Source organism: Megalopta genalis, unplaced genomic scaffold (genome assembly GCF_051020955.1).
Source record: "Megalopta genalis isolate 19385.01 unplaced genomic scaffold, iyMegGena1_principal scaffold0086, whole genome shotgun sequence".
NCBI lineage: Eukaryota > Metazoa > Arthropoda > Insecta > Hymenoptera > Halictidae > Megalopta > Megalopta genalis.
Window position 1 is genome coordinate 596,087 of NW_027476155.1, and position 20,577 is coordinate 616,663.

Sequence of the window (20,577 nt, forward strand, 5' to 3'; positions counted from 1 at the left end):
AACTATAATTCTAGGCAATCATAGGTCTGTTGAAGCTGGTGATACTTCTGATTCTAACCGCATTCCTGTTCTCTCTCGCTGCCGTAACACGGTTGATGGAGCTGACTGTCATCGTAATGTATCCGGAGCCCATTTTCGTTCTCAGACTATTTTCGAGAGTAGTCGTGAGTACATGTATAAAGGCAAATCTTACTTTCTGAAACATTCGCTCTTCCCATAAATCATCTTAATATTATGCTAATTTCTTAACATAACATTGGCTATTAACTTTTTAGTTTATCTAACAAGTAACTTACGTGGTCAGCATTAGTAAAATTAAGAAATTATTAATCACTGTCTCGAAACCATTTTTATGCAAAATAATCGAATATTCTTGGTAGTTGATTGTGATAATTTTTCAGCATTTTGCTAGTGGTTTTTCGGTTGATTTAGTAACTTCTGCGGTCGTCGTTAAAAAATTTAATATAAATTATATTATTCATAATCACTAAACCATTTTTATGCAAACTTCTGGTCAAAATATTTTAAAAGTTGATGGACAATTTTGTCGTGCCTCGCTAGTGACTTTTCAGTTTACCTAGTAACTTCTGTGATCGACGTTAATAAAGTAAATAATAAAATGAATTGCACACTACGAACGTGGTCCAAAAGTATCAATAACGTCGGGGTAATTATACATACTCGATCAGCAACAAGCGGTCCGAAAGCGTTCGTTGCTCGCTTTTTATTTAAACATTCGCGCTGGTGTCGACCCCGTGTATTTTCTCGCGGCATAAGCGCCCAGGAAAATGGAAAACTGTCATCGTGACTGAGGGAAGTCTGGTGAAATATTAGGTTATTACGCGATTTGGTAATCCCATATCGTCCCAGAATCCGTCGCGCGAGTAATTCGGTGAAATTAGATCAGCCATTATGCCGATCCGCAAAATTCCATCTTAAGAGAGATATTTCGGGCATTCGAAGGGATCATTAAACTCTCTAATTGTAAGTCGGCTTCATCAAAAACATCACTGACTTCTAATTTTTCTGAAATTTTAATTTCTATAATATTTTCAGACGCGTTTATAAATTCATTTCAAAAGGACATTCTATTTAAGCGTTTCAAATAAAATGTTTCACTAAAATGTTTAACTAAAATGATCATCTAAAATAATCACACACACACACACACACACACACACACACACACACACACACACACAACTAAAATGTTTACAATTAAATGTTTGAAATGAATCATTCGTCTAAAATGTTTGAAATGTCTTTCTACCCCTAATTCACCCTTTCGGCAATCAACATTTGAAGCTTCAACCCTCAATCCCCCGATTTATATTAAAAGGGAAGTACAACATGAACTTACATAATAAAGATATGTAAGTATCTGCGAGCTTCCGAAAATTATGTGAATTTTCCACCCCAAAATTCGTCCCTACTGTAAATTAGATGTACAACACCGCCCCGCAACCAGCTGATTTACATTAAAAAGAGGAGAACCCAGCCGAAATTTACATGACATAAATAATATTAGTATCAACAAACTTTCCAAAATAATACAAACTGCCAACTTTGCACCCCAAACTCACCCCTTTGGGTAACTTGTGTACAAGAGGGGAACCTCGAACCCTTGCTTACAGAATACGTGTAGACAAGAAAATATTATCAGAGCGCAGGGAGTGTCTTAGAATAATCTTAACTGTCAATTTTGCACCTCAAAATCACCCTTTCAATAGTTGATATCTTTATCATCAAGCCTCGGCGCCCTGATTCAGAAAATAAAGGAAAGCTAACTTAAATTTATTTAACGTATTTAATAGAAATGTATTAGCAAACCTGGTCTAAGTCGATTTTATAAAAATACGTCGGCATGCAGAAATATTCCGGAATGATTGTAAATGTTCACTTTGCCCACGATCAATCGGTCATTAACCCTCGACCATTCCATTCACATCGAAAAGGGAAGCCGGACCTTTATTGACTGAAATCAGCATTCGTGAATATTTCACAGTAATTTAAAATACTCACCTTACACCCCAAATTTACTTCAGCAGTAACTAATACACGTCAGTCATTAACCCTGGACCTTTAAATTTATAAGGAAATGGAGTTCTAGCTTAAATCTATTGACAAAAATAAATCAATACTCATCAATATTTCGAAATTATTTTAAATATTAACTATGCACTCCGAATTCACCCCTTCAGTAATTATCACCTTGGTCAACAACCCTTAATTTACATTAGAAAGAAAATCTAGCCAAAATCTATTTATTGAATACATAGGAGCATGTAGACATAAGCAGAAGTGTAACTTAATATTTAAATTAAAATTAAAAAAATTAAAATTTTGAGATTTAAATAATTGAAACTTTGTAATACAAATTCAATTCTTTAGTAATTGATATATTGGAACTCAAGTTCCAACCCTTTAATTTACATTATCCTAAATTTATTCACTAAGTATACATATGTATATCAGCGCAAATAGTATTCTAAATCTTTTCGTCCCTCTCTAAAACCCAAATGAAAAATAACATTTTATTTGCATAATAAATATTTTTTTATCATTTGCAATAATAAATAAATAATTTGTTGAATTATTTGAATGATTTTTTAATGAAATAAAAAATTTTATTATTACTAGCAATATAAAATATCAATTCAATTTGCAATCTTTTTTTTTCACTACACCCCGAACCCTCCATTTCATACGCCATCCACCAAGCTCCATAAAAACCCGTCCACCTAACCTAAACCTTCGACCCTAAAATCCGCAAGAAAAAAAATCGTGACCACTTCCGTCTGCGAGAAATCTTTGCTATCGATGGGCGAACGACTTTTCCAACGGAATTTTTCGGGGACCGAGCGATCTCAGCGACTCTGCGAGATATCTGAAAGCGGCTTACGCAAAAGATCGGCATCGTTCGTTGCCCGGAGCACGAAGGCCAGGAAAATATTTTTCTGGCGTCGATTTTCACGGTCGGGGCACGATCCTCCAATTCATTTCACTGGGTTAGGTCGCGGAGGCTTGAGACTGCATTCTTCCAGTTCACCCACCTCCCCATTTTTTCGTCGACGAAATAAGGGACCCGATAGGAGCCGCGCCAGAAATGGCGGTTAGAGTGTGCGATGGGATCGGCGAGAGTGTGGAGGGGAGAATTTTTGTATTCCGACGTTTGCACGTTCCTTCGACAGATGACACCCGACGCCACACGTCGCACTTTTCGCTCAAAGAGTTGGCCACAATCCACAACTTCGTGCGACTTTTATGAAAATCGGTGTTTTCATGTTTTCGAGGTTTCCTGAATTTGAATGCGCTGTCGATACGAAATGCGACACCAGACGCTATCGACGTACACAAGCATTGTTTCGAACTTATTTTTCGTAGATGTTAATTTTAGTTGAACATTTTATTTTGAACACTTCATTTTAAACATATTGGTTGTGAATACTTTATTTTACACATTTTAGTTGAACATTTTATTTTAAGCATGTTTATCGAACAGTTTGTTTGAACATTTTATTCTAAACATTTTAGTTGTACATTTTACTTTATATATTTTCATTGACCAAGTACTTATTTTTTGTGGATGTCAATATTTTTCTATTTTAGCTACAATATTTGCCTACGATTTTTGACTACAATTATATGATTGGAATATAAAATTTCATACGACGATCTTCGTGTTAAGTAATTTTTGTATTTAATTGTGATAAAAATGTTTACTTAACCAATTTTTTTTAAATAATATTATAGGTCACGTAGTACAAATATATTGTCTAAAGTAGTAATAAAGAATATTATCAGTTATGAACAATATGATTATAGACAATGTAATAAGAAAAACATAATCAATTATAAATATTGTTTAAATTATTGTTACATATGTATTGTTAACTACGGATATGTCTTTTTCTATCGCTCCATTGTGTGGTTTTCGTATGTACAACAGATCCGACGTCCATTTTTTCGTTTTTTTTTCGTAATCCGCTTGATATTTGTATCTGAAAAAAAGATACTACTCCTGAGGACTACTCCTGTTTCCAGCACACTTTTATACAACACTCTGTATATTGTTACCGATATTCTTGTAGAGCATCGAAAGACAAATGCAACGAGTATAATGAATATATACAGTGACTCGCATTAATATTCGGACACGATATTGATACAAGAACAATTGCTCCTTTTTATTGTTTATGATAGTATTATTGAATCAATTGTTTTCTCATACAAAGTAAGTAGAAACATAAATTTTGTTTATTTATTGCACATGTTCTTTTGTATAATAAGCGATGAACAAGATTGTGAGGAAATTTAACGTCACAAAAATATTCGGACAGTGAATGAATTACATTAATTTTATATAAAATGAAAATCTTTTTAATCACGTTATCATAATATTAATATTTTGTCGGTTGACCCTTTTGTTTTATTACTTCATGTAATCGCTTGGGCATGTTACAGATGACTTTATTTAAATAATCCGACGAAATTCGTTTCCATTCGTCTAACAAACGTTGTTTTATCTTTGTTGTTGTCTTTGTAAGTATTGTACGAATTTTGTGGTCCAGTTGATCCCATAAATTTTTAATTGGATTTAAATCAGGCGATTGAGGAGAAGGATGCAGTACTTTTGGACAATTGTTTAACAAATATTCCTGTACAATTCTGACCTTGTGTTTAGGATCACTGTCCTAATAAAACTTAAAACTGTACGTACACCCATATTTATAACACTTGTAATTAAATTTTCTTTAAAAAATGTCCAAATATTTCATTTTATCCATAATACCATCGATAAAAACTAGTTCACCTATACCTACGGACTGTCCGATTATTTTTGTGACGTTAAATTTCGTCACTATCTTGTTTATCGCTTATTATACAAAAGGACATGTGCAATAAATAAACAAAATTTATGTTTCTACTTACTTTAAGGAGTGCTTTATTATATGAGAAAACAATTGATTCAATAATATTGTTGCGAATTACTGCATTTCTTTCGCGTCGCGGCATTTTATTTACAATAAAGTACATAAACTATAATACAACTCAATTCAATTATGTTTGAGATCTTTGGACCGCTCGACGGTCCGATCCCGACTCTTCGATTGTCCGTTGATAACACACCTCCGTGGCAACCCCTCTCTTCTATTATTCTTTAAGGAGGTGTTCACAACAGGGCTGTTTCACATTACAGCCACTTGATTTGGACAAGTCGCCGTAACAATATTATCATAAACATTAAAAAAGAGATATAATTCTTGTAACAATATCGTGTCCGAAACATTAAGTAATCAACTTTCAAACGCAAACATATCGAGGTTAAACAATCGAAAGTATTCAATCATTATACTTGTTGGATTCGTTTCTTCGCCCTTCATCAAAACACGTACGATTCTATTTAAAATTAAACGAAAATAATTTATCAAAAATATTTAAGTTCCTCTGCTTTCAGACGCTACTATCTCAGGATTAAATGACTACAATACTACTCGTCTTATCATGCTCTTGTTACGAGCCGAGGGCCAGGCAGTTTGGGTGGCCGGAGGTTGCATGTAATTGGAATTTTTGGATGAGGTGCGTAGACCAGCCGATGTTTATTTCGACACGGGTAGCTACCTTTAAAATTAGGATAAGGTGTTTGGAGAAATTGATATTAGGGTTAGAAAAGAAATAAAGATATACCTCGAGCGGTTAAGATATATCTTGGTGGGTTATACCAACTACTGGTTTGAAACAGGAGGTGGAAATGATTAAACTTGAAACCAAAGAAAACTGGTAAAAACTAAATTATTACGCGTTGGGTTTTACAACTGTAAGTAAGTTTTCGCGGAAGAAGAATTGAAACTCGATGTTACTAATGTTTCCGCGTCGACGAATGACTCGAAACTAGCCCAATTCCCGGTCGCGTTTGGGCCCTTTATATAGTCAGTTTTTCTGTGGAAAAATGGTAGTGGGGATGATCCTATGTGGTCCGACTCCAGAAATGTTCGTCGTCGTACTCTCTCGGAGGTACTCGACTCGCGATATACAAATGAATCCCCGGCTGGCTGGCGCCAGCCTGGCGTATGCCTTCAGGAGGGAATATAAAAAATTCGTGGGAAGATTCTCCGTACGTTACACTCTAAAAGGCTCTTGAAAGCAAGCTACGAAATTCTTTTATTTCCGAATACCATAATCTGCGAAGCTTCAGAAAATCGGGTCTGCTTTATTCTACGTCCACCGAGATGGATATCCGGCGATCGTAATCCGCCGTTCGCAGAAGTCAGGAGACCAGAAACATAAAAACAACCGTGTCGCTGAAATTTCGCAACTCCATGTATCGGATTAACCGTCGGAAGACGGTTTCGATGGTCGCGGGCAACGTCTTACGACCGTTAGTCTATACGTACTCCGAATATCGTTTTCCGGCAAATTTTTTTTTGGGGGGGGGGATAGTACTGCTATGCTCCATAAGGTACGGAAGAAAGCGGTGGAGGGGGACGGAACTAAAGGAAACCAGAAATCCTGCTGGATGATTGGCTTCTATCTTCAGTACGATCGGGTCGCGCCGTTTATTTACAACACAGAGGCAACCTTTAGCGAACACCAACGACGACCCCCCACCCCACCCCGATCCAGCACCTAAAGGTGTCGGTGATGCAGCCACGTAGTGTTTGCACTCGTGGTTGGAGTGGCGAAAGCGACGATTCGTTACCGGGAAACACGCGAGTGTCGATCGAGTTTTCCTTCTTCGGTTTCGGCGGCGCTGTTGGTGCGGCGAGTTTATTGGAAATTTGTGGCGACGGCGGGGAATATCAATTTTGGTGGGACGTGACTGGGAACAGGTTTTTGGCAGCGTTAAAAGGAACGCATTGAAATTGCGTATCGCTTCTAACGGTTAAGATTCGAATTAAAAAATGCGATCAATTACGAAGAATATTATTTTTGGTTTATGGACCGTCGAGGTCATTTCAACCCGTGGCGTTTGGATCATTGCTTAACACGTTCGCCCGCAGCATAAAGAACGTCATATTAATGTTCTGAATATAATTATTTAAAATTATAGCACATAGCATGATATTTAGAGAATTGATGCCTTCACTTTGGCGGCATTTTCATCATGTCGCGTAAGATGATACAATGTATTTAATGCAATAAATACAATAAATATAACTATGCTGATAGCGAACGTAACATAATTTAATTACTCAGCTTTTGGCAATTATGTAAAATACTAGAAATAGTATTTAATGTATTACATTATATTATATATAATGTACAGTTTTTAGTATGATATACAGTATAAATGTATTTAATTATACTATATAATACACGATATAATAATTTAGTATAATATACAGTATAATATATATATATATATTTATATACCATATATATATTATACTTTTTTTTTTTTTTTTTTTTTTTTTTATCGTGGGGGAAATCTGCAGGTCAGACACCCCCGCTCCGCCCGAAGGGCGGAGGGGGGGTAGTGCGGGGTTCGACCCGCTAAAACCCCCACGGCGGCCTAGGGCGCTGGCGATTAACGGGGGAGCCACGGGAACTCTTCAAGAACACGACCGCAGCTCCCCCTCGCCTGGCCGGCCACCAGGATGGAGCGGTGGCCGGCCGCGTCCCGGGGGGAGATTAATCCTCCCCCCCATGAATCATCTTGATTCGGCGGTGCGGGGGACCGCACCCCACACCGCCTCTTCACGACGGCCGCACCAGCGGCCGTCGGGGGCGACGGTTTTGTCGCCCCCACTTTAAAATAGGGCATCCTCGGTTGGCGGGCGGCGGGCAATTAAACCGGCATGGTCCGGTACACCCGCCGCCCGCCTAGTATCAGCTACTCGGGGGGGGGGGGGGCTCTAGGCGTGGGCGCACACGCCGCACCCCCCGCTCACGGCGACCCCGCTCGGCAGCCTCCTTCTGCAACATTACCTGTTCGCAGAAGGCTATGGCTGCCGCCCATTTTGTCGGGCTCTCCAGCATGGCCCCAACTAAGCTGGAGAGAGCGAGGTCGCCACCAACTTCCCTAGTTAGGACTCGGCGCAGCACTGAAAAGGCGGGGCACACCTCCAGTGTATGCTGCGCCGAGTCCTCCTCCGCGCCACAGTGGTGGCACACCGTCGTCGCTTCCCGACCGATGCGACACAGGTAGACACCGAAGCAGCCATGCCCGGTGAATACCTGCGTCGCACGGTAGGAGAGCCTGCCAAACCGCCTCTCCCGCCACGTGGTGAAGTGCGGCAGGAGAGCCCCGGGGACGCGCTCGGCGGCATGGGAACAAAGCTCCGCATGCCACCTGGCGAGCGCTAGTCCCCGGGCCTGGAGCTCGAAGCCCTCGACCGCCTCTTGCTCCGGCGGGTCCCCCCGAGCCCGGCCAGCGATGCATATGCGCCTATAGACATAGGCGCGCATCGCCGCCTGCAGCTCGAAGGGAATTTCTCCCGCCAGAGCAAGCGCCGCCACGGTAGACGTGGTGCGGTACCCCCGTATGAGGCGAAGGGCCATTTGCCTCTGAAGCCGGCGCAACAACAATGTGCTGCGCCGGCTTGCCCTCACGGACGGCGCCCAAATCGGGGCGCCGTATAATACCATTGACCGCACCACGCCTAGGTATAGGCGGCGCACCATATCGCCCGGTCCCCCGATATTGGGCAACAGGCGGCCTAACGCGGCCGCCGCCCTCTCAACTCGGGGGACGAGGCGGCCGAAATGTGCTCCGAACCTCCAGTGGCTGTCGAGGATCAGTCCGAGATACTTGATCTCGGACTTCACCTCGACGCAGGCTCCTCCAACCCAGATCCACGATCTGGCCCGTGGCCGAGACCAAGGCCGTCCAAACCAGACGGCCTCGGCCTTCTCCGGGGCCACCTTCAGCCCCAGACCGTGGATCCTCGCGACGACGGCTGCCACCGCAACTTCCGCTCGTCGGATGGTCCTCTCGAAGGTGTCCCCGACGGCGACCACCAATGTGTCATCTGCATAGCAGATGAGGGTGGCACCGTCGGGTAGGGAGGCCTTCAGGACTGCGTTATATCCCAGGTCCCACAGGAGTGGTCCTAACACGGACCCCTGTGGGACCCCGCAGTCCACTTCCCTCCGTATCGTCCCGTACCGGCCCGGGTATTCCACCCACCTGCCCCGCAGGTAGGCCCCGATTACCCGCCTCAGATAGGGAGGCACCTGGTGTTCAACCAGGGCCTCCCTAATGGCGGACCAGGGCAGGGTGTTAAACGCATTGACGATGTCTATCGACACCGCCAAGCACACCCCGCCCCGTGCCACGGCATTGTCCGAGAGGGACTTTAGACGGTCGATTGCATCGACCGTCGATCGCCCCTCCCGGAAGCCGAACTGGCAGTCCGCCAGATCGGGGCCAACGCGGGACAGGTGCCTGGCGAGGCGGGCAGCAATGATCTTTTCAAAGATCTTGCCCACCTCGTCCAGGAGGCAAATGGGCCGGTACGCGGAGGGAGAATCCGCAGGCCTCCCATCCTTCCTTAAGAGGACCATCCGACTTCTCCTCCAGAGGTCCGGGAACACCCCGGACCTCAGGAGCCCGGAGTAGAGGCCTCTAAGCCTCTCGCCCAGGACGCCCATGGCAAGCAGCCAGACCCGGCCGGGGATACCGTCCGGCCCCGGGGCAGTATTCTTGCCCCGGAGCCATTTGACTACCCCGGCCATTTCCTCCGGCACGACCTCCAGATCCGGGGACCACTCGTGTCCCTCTAGCTGAGGGACGGGCCGGGACGCCTCCCCGCTGACGGGGAATAGCGCGTCCACGACCCGTCCGAGCATCCCCGGATCCAGGCTCTCCGTCAGAGGGGGCGCCCAGGGACGTAATCGTCCCATCGCCATTTTATATGGGCGCCCCCATGGATCTCGGTTGATAGTGCCGAGGAGGTCGCGCCAGGCCTGGCTCTTTGCTTGCCTGATGGCCAGCTGCAGGGCGACCACCTTCTCCCTGTATCGCCCATACAGCTGGATAGCCAGCTCCACGTCGGAACGCCGTCGTCGACGGGCGCGGGCGTACTGGCGTCGCGCGCGAACGCACTCTGTGCGCAAATCCGCTATCGCGCGCGACCACCAGTACACCGCCTTCCTCGGGAAAACCCTGGCCCGGGGCATGGCGACGTCGCAAATGGACGTCATTGCGCCCCGGAACCATTGGGCCTCCCTTGTCCCGTCGACTGGCCCGGCCGGTGTTGCTGGCCAGGCCACGACGTGGGCTGCCGCCATCAGGGCGTCCCGGTCGAGGCGCTTTAGCGCCCACCGCGGCTGAGGCGATCCCTCATCAGCGGGGCGACGTCGGGGCGTCGATGGGGCGGCGGAGAGGCCGAGAACAATGTACCTGTGGTCAGACAGCGTCTCGACCTCCTCCGCCACCCTCCACCCCGTAATACGGCGCGCGGCGTGGGGCGTTGCCCATGAAAGGTCAACGATGGACCCCCCATTATGCCGCACGCACGTATGGACCGAGCCCGTGTTTAAAAGACGGAGCTCGAGTCCCGCCGCCCAGTCAAGCACCTCCCGGCCCCTCGGGTTCATCCTGGGGGAACCCCAAGCCGGCGACTTGGCGTTGAAGTCCCATATATATATTATACTGTATATTATACTAAATTATTATATTGTATATTATATAGTATAATTATATAGTATAATTATATATATATATATATATATATATATATATATATATATATATATATATATATATATATACATAATTATAATTATATATTATAAAATATAAAAAATGTTAATTTAATAATATTTTATTAATTATATATATATATTTATATATAAAATATATATAATTAATAATATTATCAAATTTACATTTTTTATATTTTTTTATTGCTGCAGCATTTAATACATTATTACCGTATTAAATTATGCATTAACCTAATAAGAATGGTTTAGTACGATTACATTGTGTATAATGTTATTGATCCTGGAATTCCTAATAAATTAAACATTATTTAAAATCATGGAAATTTGAGTTCCTCGTTGTATTATTCAAATATTTTAATGATGCAACAATCTAGTTATCGTTATTTATGCGATAGTAATTATTGATATCTAAATTCCTCATAAATGTGATATCAATAAATAATCATTGTACGTCATATAACAAACATTGTTAAAAAGAACAATATGAGACAATTTTAAACAATATCATATGAAAATATAACATTGAGCATCATATATCCCATAAATTTAATATAAAATTCGTATCGATGTTATTATAATTCCGTTCAATATTATTGGAGCTTTAATACCTGAACAAAAAATATTATTTAATATCATGAGAGTTGAAGTTCTCTACAAAAAATATTATTAAATTATTATTATATATGTTATTATATATATTAAAATATTATATTCTCGAACTTAAAATTCATATTATCCTAACATTAATTAGTGTCGTTAAAATTCAAATTGCTGTTAAATTGACATAAACTAATATGATGAGAGGTATTATTGTTTCCTGTTGTCGAAATATAAATTTCTTATAAGCTAATATTGATTTCGTGAGAGACTGGATGTGGTTTGTGGTGAGTGGACGGTGACAAGGTGACTATGTACATATAATATTATACGATATTGGCTGTAATGTAATTAGAACTCGCCATTTGTGATTGTGATTGGAGTATGATGAATATTGTAATGCGACTGTAATTACATGCTATTAGGAGAAGATGATTGATTAAAACCATCAACCCAATTATATGTATATTAAATATAGAAAATAGTATAATACACACACAATAATTTTTTTTTTGTTAAGTTACACAATTTTGCTTCGTGTAATGTTTAAAAGTGTAAAATGATGATAACGAAAATTTTATCATTTATAATATTGTTTGTTATATTCCCCGCCTATTTTATATCTTCTACACTTTCTAAAATTTTTGGTATTTCTATATTTGATCATTGGTAATTAGTTATTAATTTTATTTGTCATTTATATTAGTACTACCACGATTTACAGCGGGTATTTTTTATAGTTTTCCCCCAGTTTACATATCTTACAATTTTTAAATTTCTAGTACTTGTATATTTGACTATTGCATTTTCTGTAGACTCTATATTTTTCGTAATCACAACTTACACCGGTCTTTTTTTATAGTTTTCCCCTATTTTGCATCTTTCATAATTTTTAAATTTTTAGTTCTTGTGTATTTGACTATTCCATTTACGTAGTTTCTATATTTTAGTGTTTCTATATTCGCCAGTTGCATTTTAGTGGTTTCTATGGCTTTAGTATTTCTATATTTGATTATTACATTCGTGCAGTTTTTATATTTTTAATATTTCTTTATTTATTACGTATACTCTATTTATATTGTTTATACATATAGCCAAATATAAAAATACTAAAATGTAGAAGCTACATGAATTCAAAAATTCAGTAAATTTTATATTTGTTGTATATTAATAATCTATATTATAATATAATAATATAATAAATATAATATATATAGTAATATATAATAAATAGTATCCATATTTGAATATATCTACATTTGATTACTGAATTTATATAGTTTCTACATTTTACTATCTTTATATTTGATTATTGTATTTCGTCAAGTTTCTAATATTTCTATCATTTTCTTCTTAATTGTATTTTGCATGTATCGGAATTCTGCCATGTATTACAACGATTCTTACAATCATTGAGCTTCTGCTGTGATTTTTTAATGTATAGTATTTCTACAGTCGACGACATTTATCATTTGATGGATCGTGCGAAATCATTCGGCTCGAATTCACATTTAACTAAACTCGAATAGCGGAATTATGTTTGATGCGAGATTTTCGCGGAAAATTTTGCGAAACTCTCAACGGTATTGATCGACGAGAAAGAGAATGATCGACTTTCGAGTTCACGTCGTATTTGTTGCATAGGGGATTATGGATTTGATGGATTGATAATGAGCCAGCTATCAGCGCAAGGATTATTTCGTACTGGTTTCGTGAATGTTTGATAAGCTTCGATTAGGCCACTGATTTTACATGTCTATATAAAATATACATTTGTTGTTGTAATAATCTCTGTGCAATTCGTCAGGAGAAATTCATTATCGAACGTATTCTCCTTTTAATAATTGGGAACTATTTTAATGAAATTTGTTCATAATAATAATTATTATTATTATTATTTCCTCTGCAGTTCGATGAAAATTAACGAGAGAAAATCACCTTCTATAAACAAATACAACCGCGTATTATTCTTACGATTATTTCAACATTCATTTAAATTGAATTTATGTGTAATGATAATTAAATATTACATTGGTTGAAGTTACGTGAAAATCAAGAACAGAAAACATTTTCCATAAATAAATATATTTATTTTAATTATAATATTTATTTTAGTTACGAACTTATATGAAATAATTATTAAAACCTATTTTCAAAGAAGTTTCATGAAGATCGTGGAGAATAAAATCATTAGTAATAAATGGATATGTACACGTACATTTTTGTTAAAGATTGTCTCAATGTTTATTTAATTTTCAAATCATTCATAATTGATAATTATTTCATTGGTAATTAAGTAGAAATCTTCAGAATTAAAGTTTTCTTGTACATATATACATAAATATAAAGTTAAAAAAATTGTGTCTAAAAATATAGCAGTAATTTTCTTTCGAAAAGAAAACTTTCGAAATCATAATTAATATTGCTTGGTCATCTCTCGGCTCGCTAATGTGCTTCAATAATCAAACACAGCTATAATTCCGAAGAGTTCCATGCCATAATTATCACGTTCGAAAATTCAATTATTGTATAATATGAGAATCAATTCTATTTAGTATTTCACGAAACCGAAATATGGATGTATATAAATTCCATAATTGATATACAAGGAAATTCATTTATTTAATAACGAGAAAGCTACGTATTTAGTGTATCACGAATGAAAACAATAATTGAAACAATTTTTAATTAGTTATATAATATTTTCGGGATTATTTTTATTAAAATTGTATAATTGGTATAACTGCGGAATCGAATGATGCGTGAGCAGTGAAAATCAATGTATTCGATGATCGGATGATGAATGAGAAGTGAGAGGCGATTGAAATTGTTATTTACATATTTAGAATTTTGAGCGTGAAATTAGCGTAAATATTCGCGTGTATATTTTAATCTTTTTTATAATCAATTGACAATATAAATTTATGAAATTTGATTATCAACAGTATACAACAATTCTGAAATTTCTTCGACATTTTGCTTTTATTGAAATTCCTTAATAACATATCATTTAATATCATCGAAATTCAAATTGCTGTAAATTTTCGCATTAGCATTGCTGAAATTAAAATTCGTATTAATCTAACATTAACTGGTGTCGTTCAAATTGTAATTGCTATAAAATTAACATAAGCTATGTGGTCTGGCTAGAACTTACTATTGTTATAATTTATATTATTTACCATTATAAATTGATAAAATATGATTATCAACAATGTTGAACAATATAAAATTCTTATGATATTTCAATTTTTATTTTAAATTTCGTTCGAAGAATCGCTGTTCCTGTCAACAACCAAACTTCGTCTGAGGAATAATTACCCTTCCACAAAATTCAACTATTCCGATCCCTTCATTATAAAGTTTTTAATATTCGTATAGCCTCGGGCTATTTATAAATTCCTCGGAGAAAAAATTTTACAGATTCTCCGACGTAATTAACCCCTTGAAATACGATTTCTTTCATTGTCATGTTGATTAGCATACTCTGTCGTTAATAAATTCTACACGAGACAGAAAATTTATATTTGTTACATTATATGACTGCATTGTTTTAAATGACAACATATTCAATTTTTATTGTAACATATTTTTGAATATTTAGTACATATCGAATATATATCATTCGAGCAAGGAGGGGATAGTTTTACCCTTAAAAATATAAACGAAGGAAAGAAATTCAATTTTTTAATATCTTTAAGTTTTTATCTTAAATTTTTTTAATATCTGGTGCAATTTTAAAAATATGGAAGTTCTATCTCAAAGAAAATAAAAAGGGGTGCAAAATCTAATTTTCGCTGGAAGTAATTTCTTAATATCCAATAAAATTGTAGAAATAATTATGCAGAGAGGGAAACATCTACAAGATACCACATTCATTCAGGGGGTAGTTTCGTACTACGAAAAATAAAAAGGGATGAAACATTTAATTTTCACTGCAAATATTTTATTAATATACGGTAAAATTTTAGAAATAAACATGGAGATAGGTAATATCTAGATATCGTTATTAAGGCGGTAGTTTCACCCTGAAGAAAGTAAGGAAGGCATGAAAAATTTAATTTATGTTATAAACAGCTTTTTAATGTCATGAGAATTTTGATAACATATACAAAAATAGGGTAACATCTACATATCGCAATTAAAAAGGGGCTGTTCCGCTCTAAAATAAAATAGGTAAAGGGGATAAAAAGTTCAAATTTTATTATACGCATTATTTTAATACCTGATAAATTTGCAAAATATACAAGAAAATGGGATAACATCAGGATGTCGTTGTTAAAGGGGCAGTTTCACCGTGCAGAAAATAAAAAGGGGATGAAAATTTTTTGTTCAGGAGCAATTAAAATTATGAAATAAAATTGTCCGACATTCATAATTTCGACATAAAAATCATCGAAAAATCGTAAATTATCCGTCGCGACGCGTGCTCACGAGCCAGAATCAGCGTAATCGTTTAACTCCTGCGAAATTTGCCCTAATCGCGATCATCTGAAGCTGTAGTGACTCCGTGTCATTGTTACAAGTGCGCCAACGATATTTCACCAAATTCTGATTCGCTGGATCAACCGAAACTTGCTGGACCAATTGAATTTCGGCGGCCGGGGGTGGCCAGCCGCCTTCGTAAAGGTCGCGCGAACATGATAATCACATTTCCGACTCAGCGCGAATATTTTTGGCTCTACGCACGGCCGGCACTACACCATAAATCGCACGAAACGAAAAATGGTTCGATGGAACTCGAGCGATAAGCGAAAATGAAACTTTGTTGGTCATTTTTCAAATTCGCGTGCTTCTGATAAGTTCGAAACGTTTCTCCGGCGTATGAAATCACCGTGATTCTGTGGAACGAAGTATTCCCTTTCCAACGAATCCAAGAACGTTGATCTGCGATACTTTGTTGCAAATTTATAGCAGTTTTGAAAAAAAGTATACAAGATTAATGTGATTTCTGAGGTCGTGGAATTCTAGGCGAACATTTTTCGAAATTCAGAATACCATAACTTCGTTAAAAAATATCGTAGGGTGGTGTTTTTCTACTCATTTTAGAAGTCCAATTTCCCAGTTTCGTAGCATCTTAATTCTCCTGTTTTATAAATTTTATTTCGTTAATACCCTGCACTGTAAATAAAAATGGTTCCGTCCTGTCGATTTCTCATATTCGCATAGATCTGAGTGGTTCAAAAAATTGTTTGGCAAACGCAATCACAATTATTTTAACGAACGAAGTCTCCCCTTTCGAATGAGCCCGAAAGTATTGATCTATGATTTTTGTTTGCCATCGTATAGCACCTTGGATTCTCTTCCGAATGAAATTCTGAAATTCAAAATACCGTAACTTTGTTAACAAAAAAAACTGTAGAATGGTGTTCTTAGATACATTTCAAAGGGTGAAATCTTCGCTTTCGCGCCGTTTGGATTATTTAGTATTAGTGCCCGATCGCGAGTGCCTGATCTCCGTTCCTTCATGAAGTGGCTGAAACGACGAGAAACCTGGCAGAAAAGTATAAATTTCATTGTTTTGTTTCTACACTTTTCATTGATAAGTGTTACATCGACGAGATTGCATAGCGAATATATTTTAGCCAATTGGTGTTATTTCAATCATTTCGATGATAATTTTAATGACAATAATTTCAAGGATAATAATTTCAAAGATAATAATTTCGAGAATTATATTTCCAAAGACAACAATTTCGGAGACAACACTTTCTAGAATAACAATTACAAAGATAGTAATTTCTAGGATAACAATTTCAAAAATAATAATTTCTAGAATAATTTCTGGGATAATTTCGAAGGTAATAATTTCGAAGATAGTAATTTCGAAGATAATGATTTCGAAGATATCAATGTCGAAGATAACAATTTTGAAGATAACAATTTCGAAAATGATAATTTCAGAATTAATAATTTCAAAGATGATAATTTCGAAGATAATAATTGACAATTTCGGTCGAAATTATAGAAATCCTGTTAAATACAAGCAAATACTAAATAAAATATAATTTTCTTGACATTGCGATATCTTCTGAACCGTCGATTAGTTCTTTATTTTCTTGGCTACAACAGTGAAGTCACGATGCTCCTTCCCTATTCTCTTGCGGAACGATACGTCACTATAACGAAAGCCCCTGTAATTAATCCTTTCCAAGACCTTTAAGCGGCACCTCCTCGCGATGATCTGCGCGTAATTGGAAGTCATGATTGCAGTCACTAACTTCGGTATGCTCAGAAAATTATGGATCACGCTATTAATTCCAGTGTCAGATATCGGTACTTTCACTTGCTGTCCATTATTCAGCGCATTGGCAACCTCCACGGACACGGACACTAAGCCCTCGCCAATTTTTCGCTGCTGCATCTCCGGCAGCGTAGCCAGGAACATCAACTCCATAATACAATCAATATTATAATATTTGAATAAATTTATCTTGCTGTGTATAGCAATCAGAAAATCTACGTAGCCCCTGGCCCGGTGATGTACGCAATTATCCTTGAATCTTTCAAGCCAACTCTTTTGGCAAGGTCGCCAGAGGACCGGGCGATGTCGACGAAACGGTGGGCGCCCACACGGACGTCGCGGGTTAGTTACAGGATCTCTCGGCATCGGATGATCTCTCAATATCTTAATTTTATTGAGAACAACACCAACAACTTCCCCAGTCTTGACGTCGACTGCAACAATGCTGACACCGTCTTTAGCAATTTCCACACAGAGCTCCTCGAGCGCTCTGACGCTACAAGGCGCCGATATCAGATTTACGGCTTTGCAGATGCTCTCGTTGGGGAAAAAGCTTTTCCTTATTACTTGTAATGCTCCCTCCAAAGTATCCTCCGTCAGAGACTCGAACTCGATTTCTCCACCTTCTATGGAGCCCCACTCAATGCAGGATTCAGTATTAGTTCTGGAACTGAACGAAAAGAAACAATTAATTAGTATGCACGTAATATTAAACGGTATATTAAACGACGGAAGCTTTAATCGAATCAAGTTTCCAGAAACGTTTGGAGATACAGTAATGTCTCCCTAACTGACGCTCGGATTACGCACAGAAATGGACAATCTGGGAAGAGGAGACACGATTACTCGAGCCTCGCGGCTCGTTTTTATAGTTATCGGTGAATCGACAACTTTGTAGACGACTCGTTTTTATAAGCGAATAGATTGGAAATATCTATACGCCAGGATTAAACACATTTTTCCGTTCCGAAAAACTTGCAATTTCTCGATCCATCCGTTTCGAATGGCACGATGTTTCAATGCGCATACTTCTAAATTCATAATTTCGAAATTATCTGGTTTCTGTAGTTTCTGATTTTTAAGATTCCAATTCCAATTCAAATCAAATTGACGGTTTTTAAATTCTCTGATTTATAAATTTACAATTTCGAAGTCAGCTGATTTCTATATGATCAAATTTTTAAGATTTCAATTTCTAAATTCTTTGATTTATAAATTCACGATTTTTCAGTTTTCTGAAATTTTAATTGTTATCAACTGGTTTCTAAATGTTCTAGTTCTTACCGTTTCAATTTCTGAATTGTTTGATTTCTGCATTTACGCTTTTTAAGATTTCCGACTCTTAAATTTACAAATTTTTAAATCATCTGCTTCCCAAATTTTCTAAATCTTATCATTTTAATTTCTAAATTCTTTGATTTACAAATTCACGATTTTTAAGTTCTCCAATTTCTATATATATAAATGTACATTTTTTAAATTATCTAGTATTTAAATTTTCTAATTTTCAAGATTTCAATTTACAAATTTGAATAATCGTATCTCCTCTTCCCGACTTGTCCATCTTCGTGCACTATCCGAGCGTCAATTAGGGAGAATTCTCCGTATCCGGCCAAAATAGAGGTTGACTCATATCTCGATGAAAAATATATTTTATTTATAAATATTTAAATTCGTAAAAATAAATTGTCTTTCTTATACCCGACACACGGAAAACATTAGTCAAAACAAGTGACTGAAGAATGTTCGCGGAAGAATATAGCAAAAATGTACGTACCATTCCATTTTAGTTCACTAAGAAATTCTCACTATACTTCACTGGGAAAATTAACTGAGAAAATTCGCCGAGGTCTTCGCACTGATCACTGCTGCACTGATCACAGAATGAGTGTTTCCGTTGACATCGGCAGGGTATTTATACTGTCCTTGCTAAAGGACAGAACGTCCTAATCAGCAAAGACGAACAATGACAAAAGGATACTACCCGAAAAAAAATGCGCCAGGTATGAAAACGTCTCCCGTGGAAAACCATTAGCCACCGCGGCCGGCTATCAGGTAAGCACATGTACCTGCGATGACCGGTCGTGTCATACGGATTTTACAAGGATCGGTTCGATCGGTTAAATTAAAAGAAAAAGAACAGCGGCGGATTAGGCCGAGCTAGTGGAAATGAGTCAATTGAAGGAACCATCGTAAACGGGCTCGCACCGAGCCTTGATGAAAATTATGATTTGCAAGGGAAAGCAGAACCTACGGGGACTAATTAGGGCCTGGTTATTTACAGTACCTTTGTTATTGGATATATTTACAGGGTGAAGTTATCGAAAACATGTTCCTACAAAAGTTGTTTAGCATGAAAGGGGGCATTCGATGGTATGAAGAATTTTCCTGCAGGTATAGTGATGCGGGAGATATCCAAGTGGAATTAATGTTTTCAAATGTCATCTTTGTATAGCGATGCCGAGAGATCTGTTACATACGAAAAATATAAGGATATGAAACAGTTATTACATTATGTAACGCCTGTGCATCATGACTATTTCAAAACACCGCCACATAAAGAGAGTAAATAAATAATAACAATATCTTATTTTAAGTTTAACAATATATAAATATATTTAACGTTCAAAATAAGAAACGAGACTCCTATTTTATTTATTGTAATTATTAATAAACAAAATTATATGGATTAATAGAAAATATATTTCGAATGATATTTAAAATTTCATAATTGAAATTAAATGATTATTACAATTGATTAATTATGAAAATGATGTAAGTCCATTTAAAGCCAGCAAACATGTATTACTTTGGTTAAATTACATATTGATAAATTAGTAGTATTTTATTTTTTTATACATAATATAACAGCTGTCTGTTGAAACGAACAACGTGATATTATTTCATGTAGTAAAATGATATAAATGCAATGCATATGCGACAAATGAACGCAAGTCGCTAGCTGAAATCTACACATGCATTCGACTGTGCACTAGCAAAAGTCCAGAAAAGCTGTTATTGAAATTAATTTCTCAATGCCATAAATAAAGTTTTTATTTTCAAATAAA

At 37.7% G+C, this 20,577-nt stretch overlaps 1 protein-coding gene across 1 annotated transcript; it reads right to left on the bottom strand.

Annotated features, from left to right (window-relative positions):
* Positions 1-10: 10 nt before the first annotated feature.
* LOC143262085 (uncharacterized) lies at positions 11-19,382 on the bottom strand. Its single transcript, XM_076528045.1, has 3 exons — positions 19,287-19,382; positions 17,487-18,179; positions 11-146 (listed from the first exon to the last, which is right to left on the bottom strand). Exons 1-3 carry the CDS (start codon positions 19,292-19,294, stop codon positions 11-13), a joined length of 837 nt encoding a protein of 278 aa, XP_076384160.1. The 5' UTR covers positions 19,295-19,382.
* Between the last annotated feature and the right edge of the window lie 1,195 nt (positions 19,383-20,577).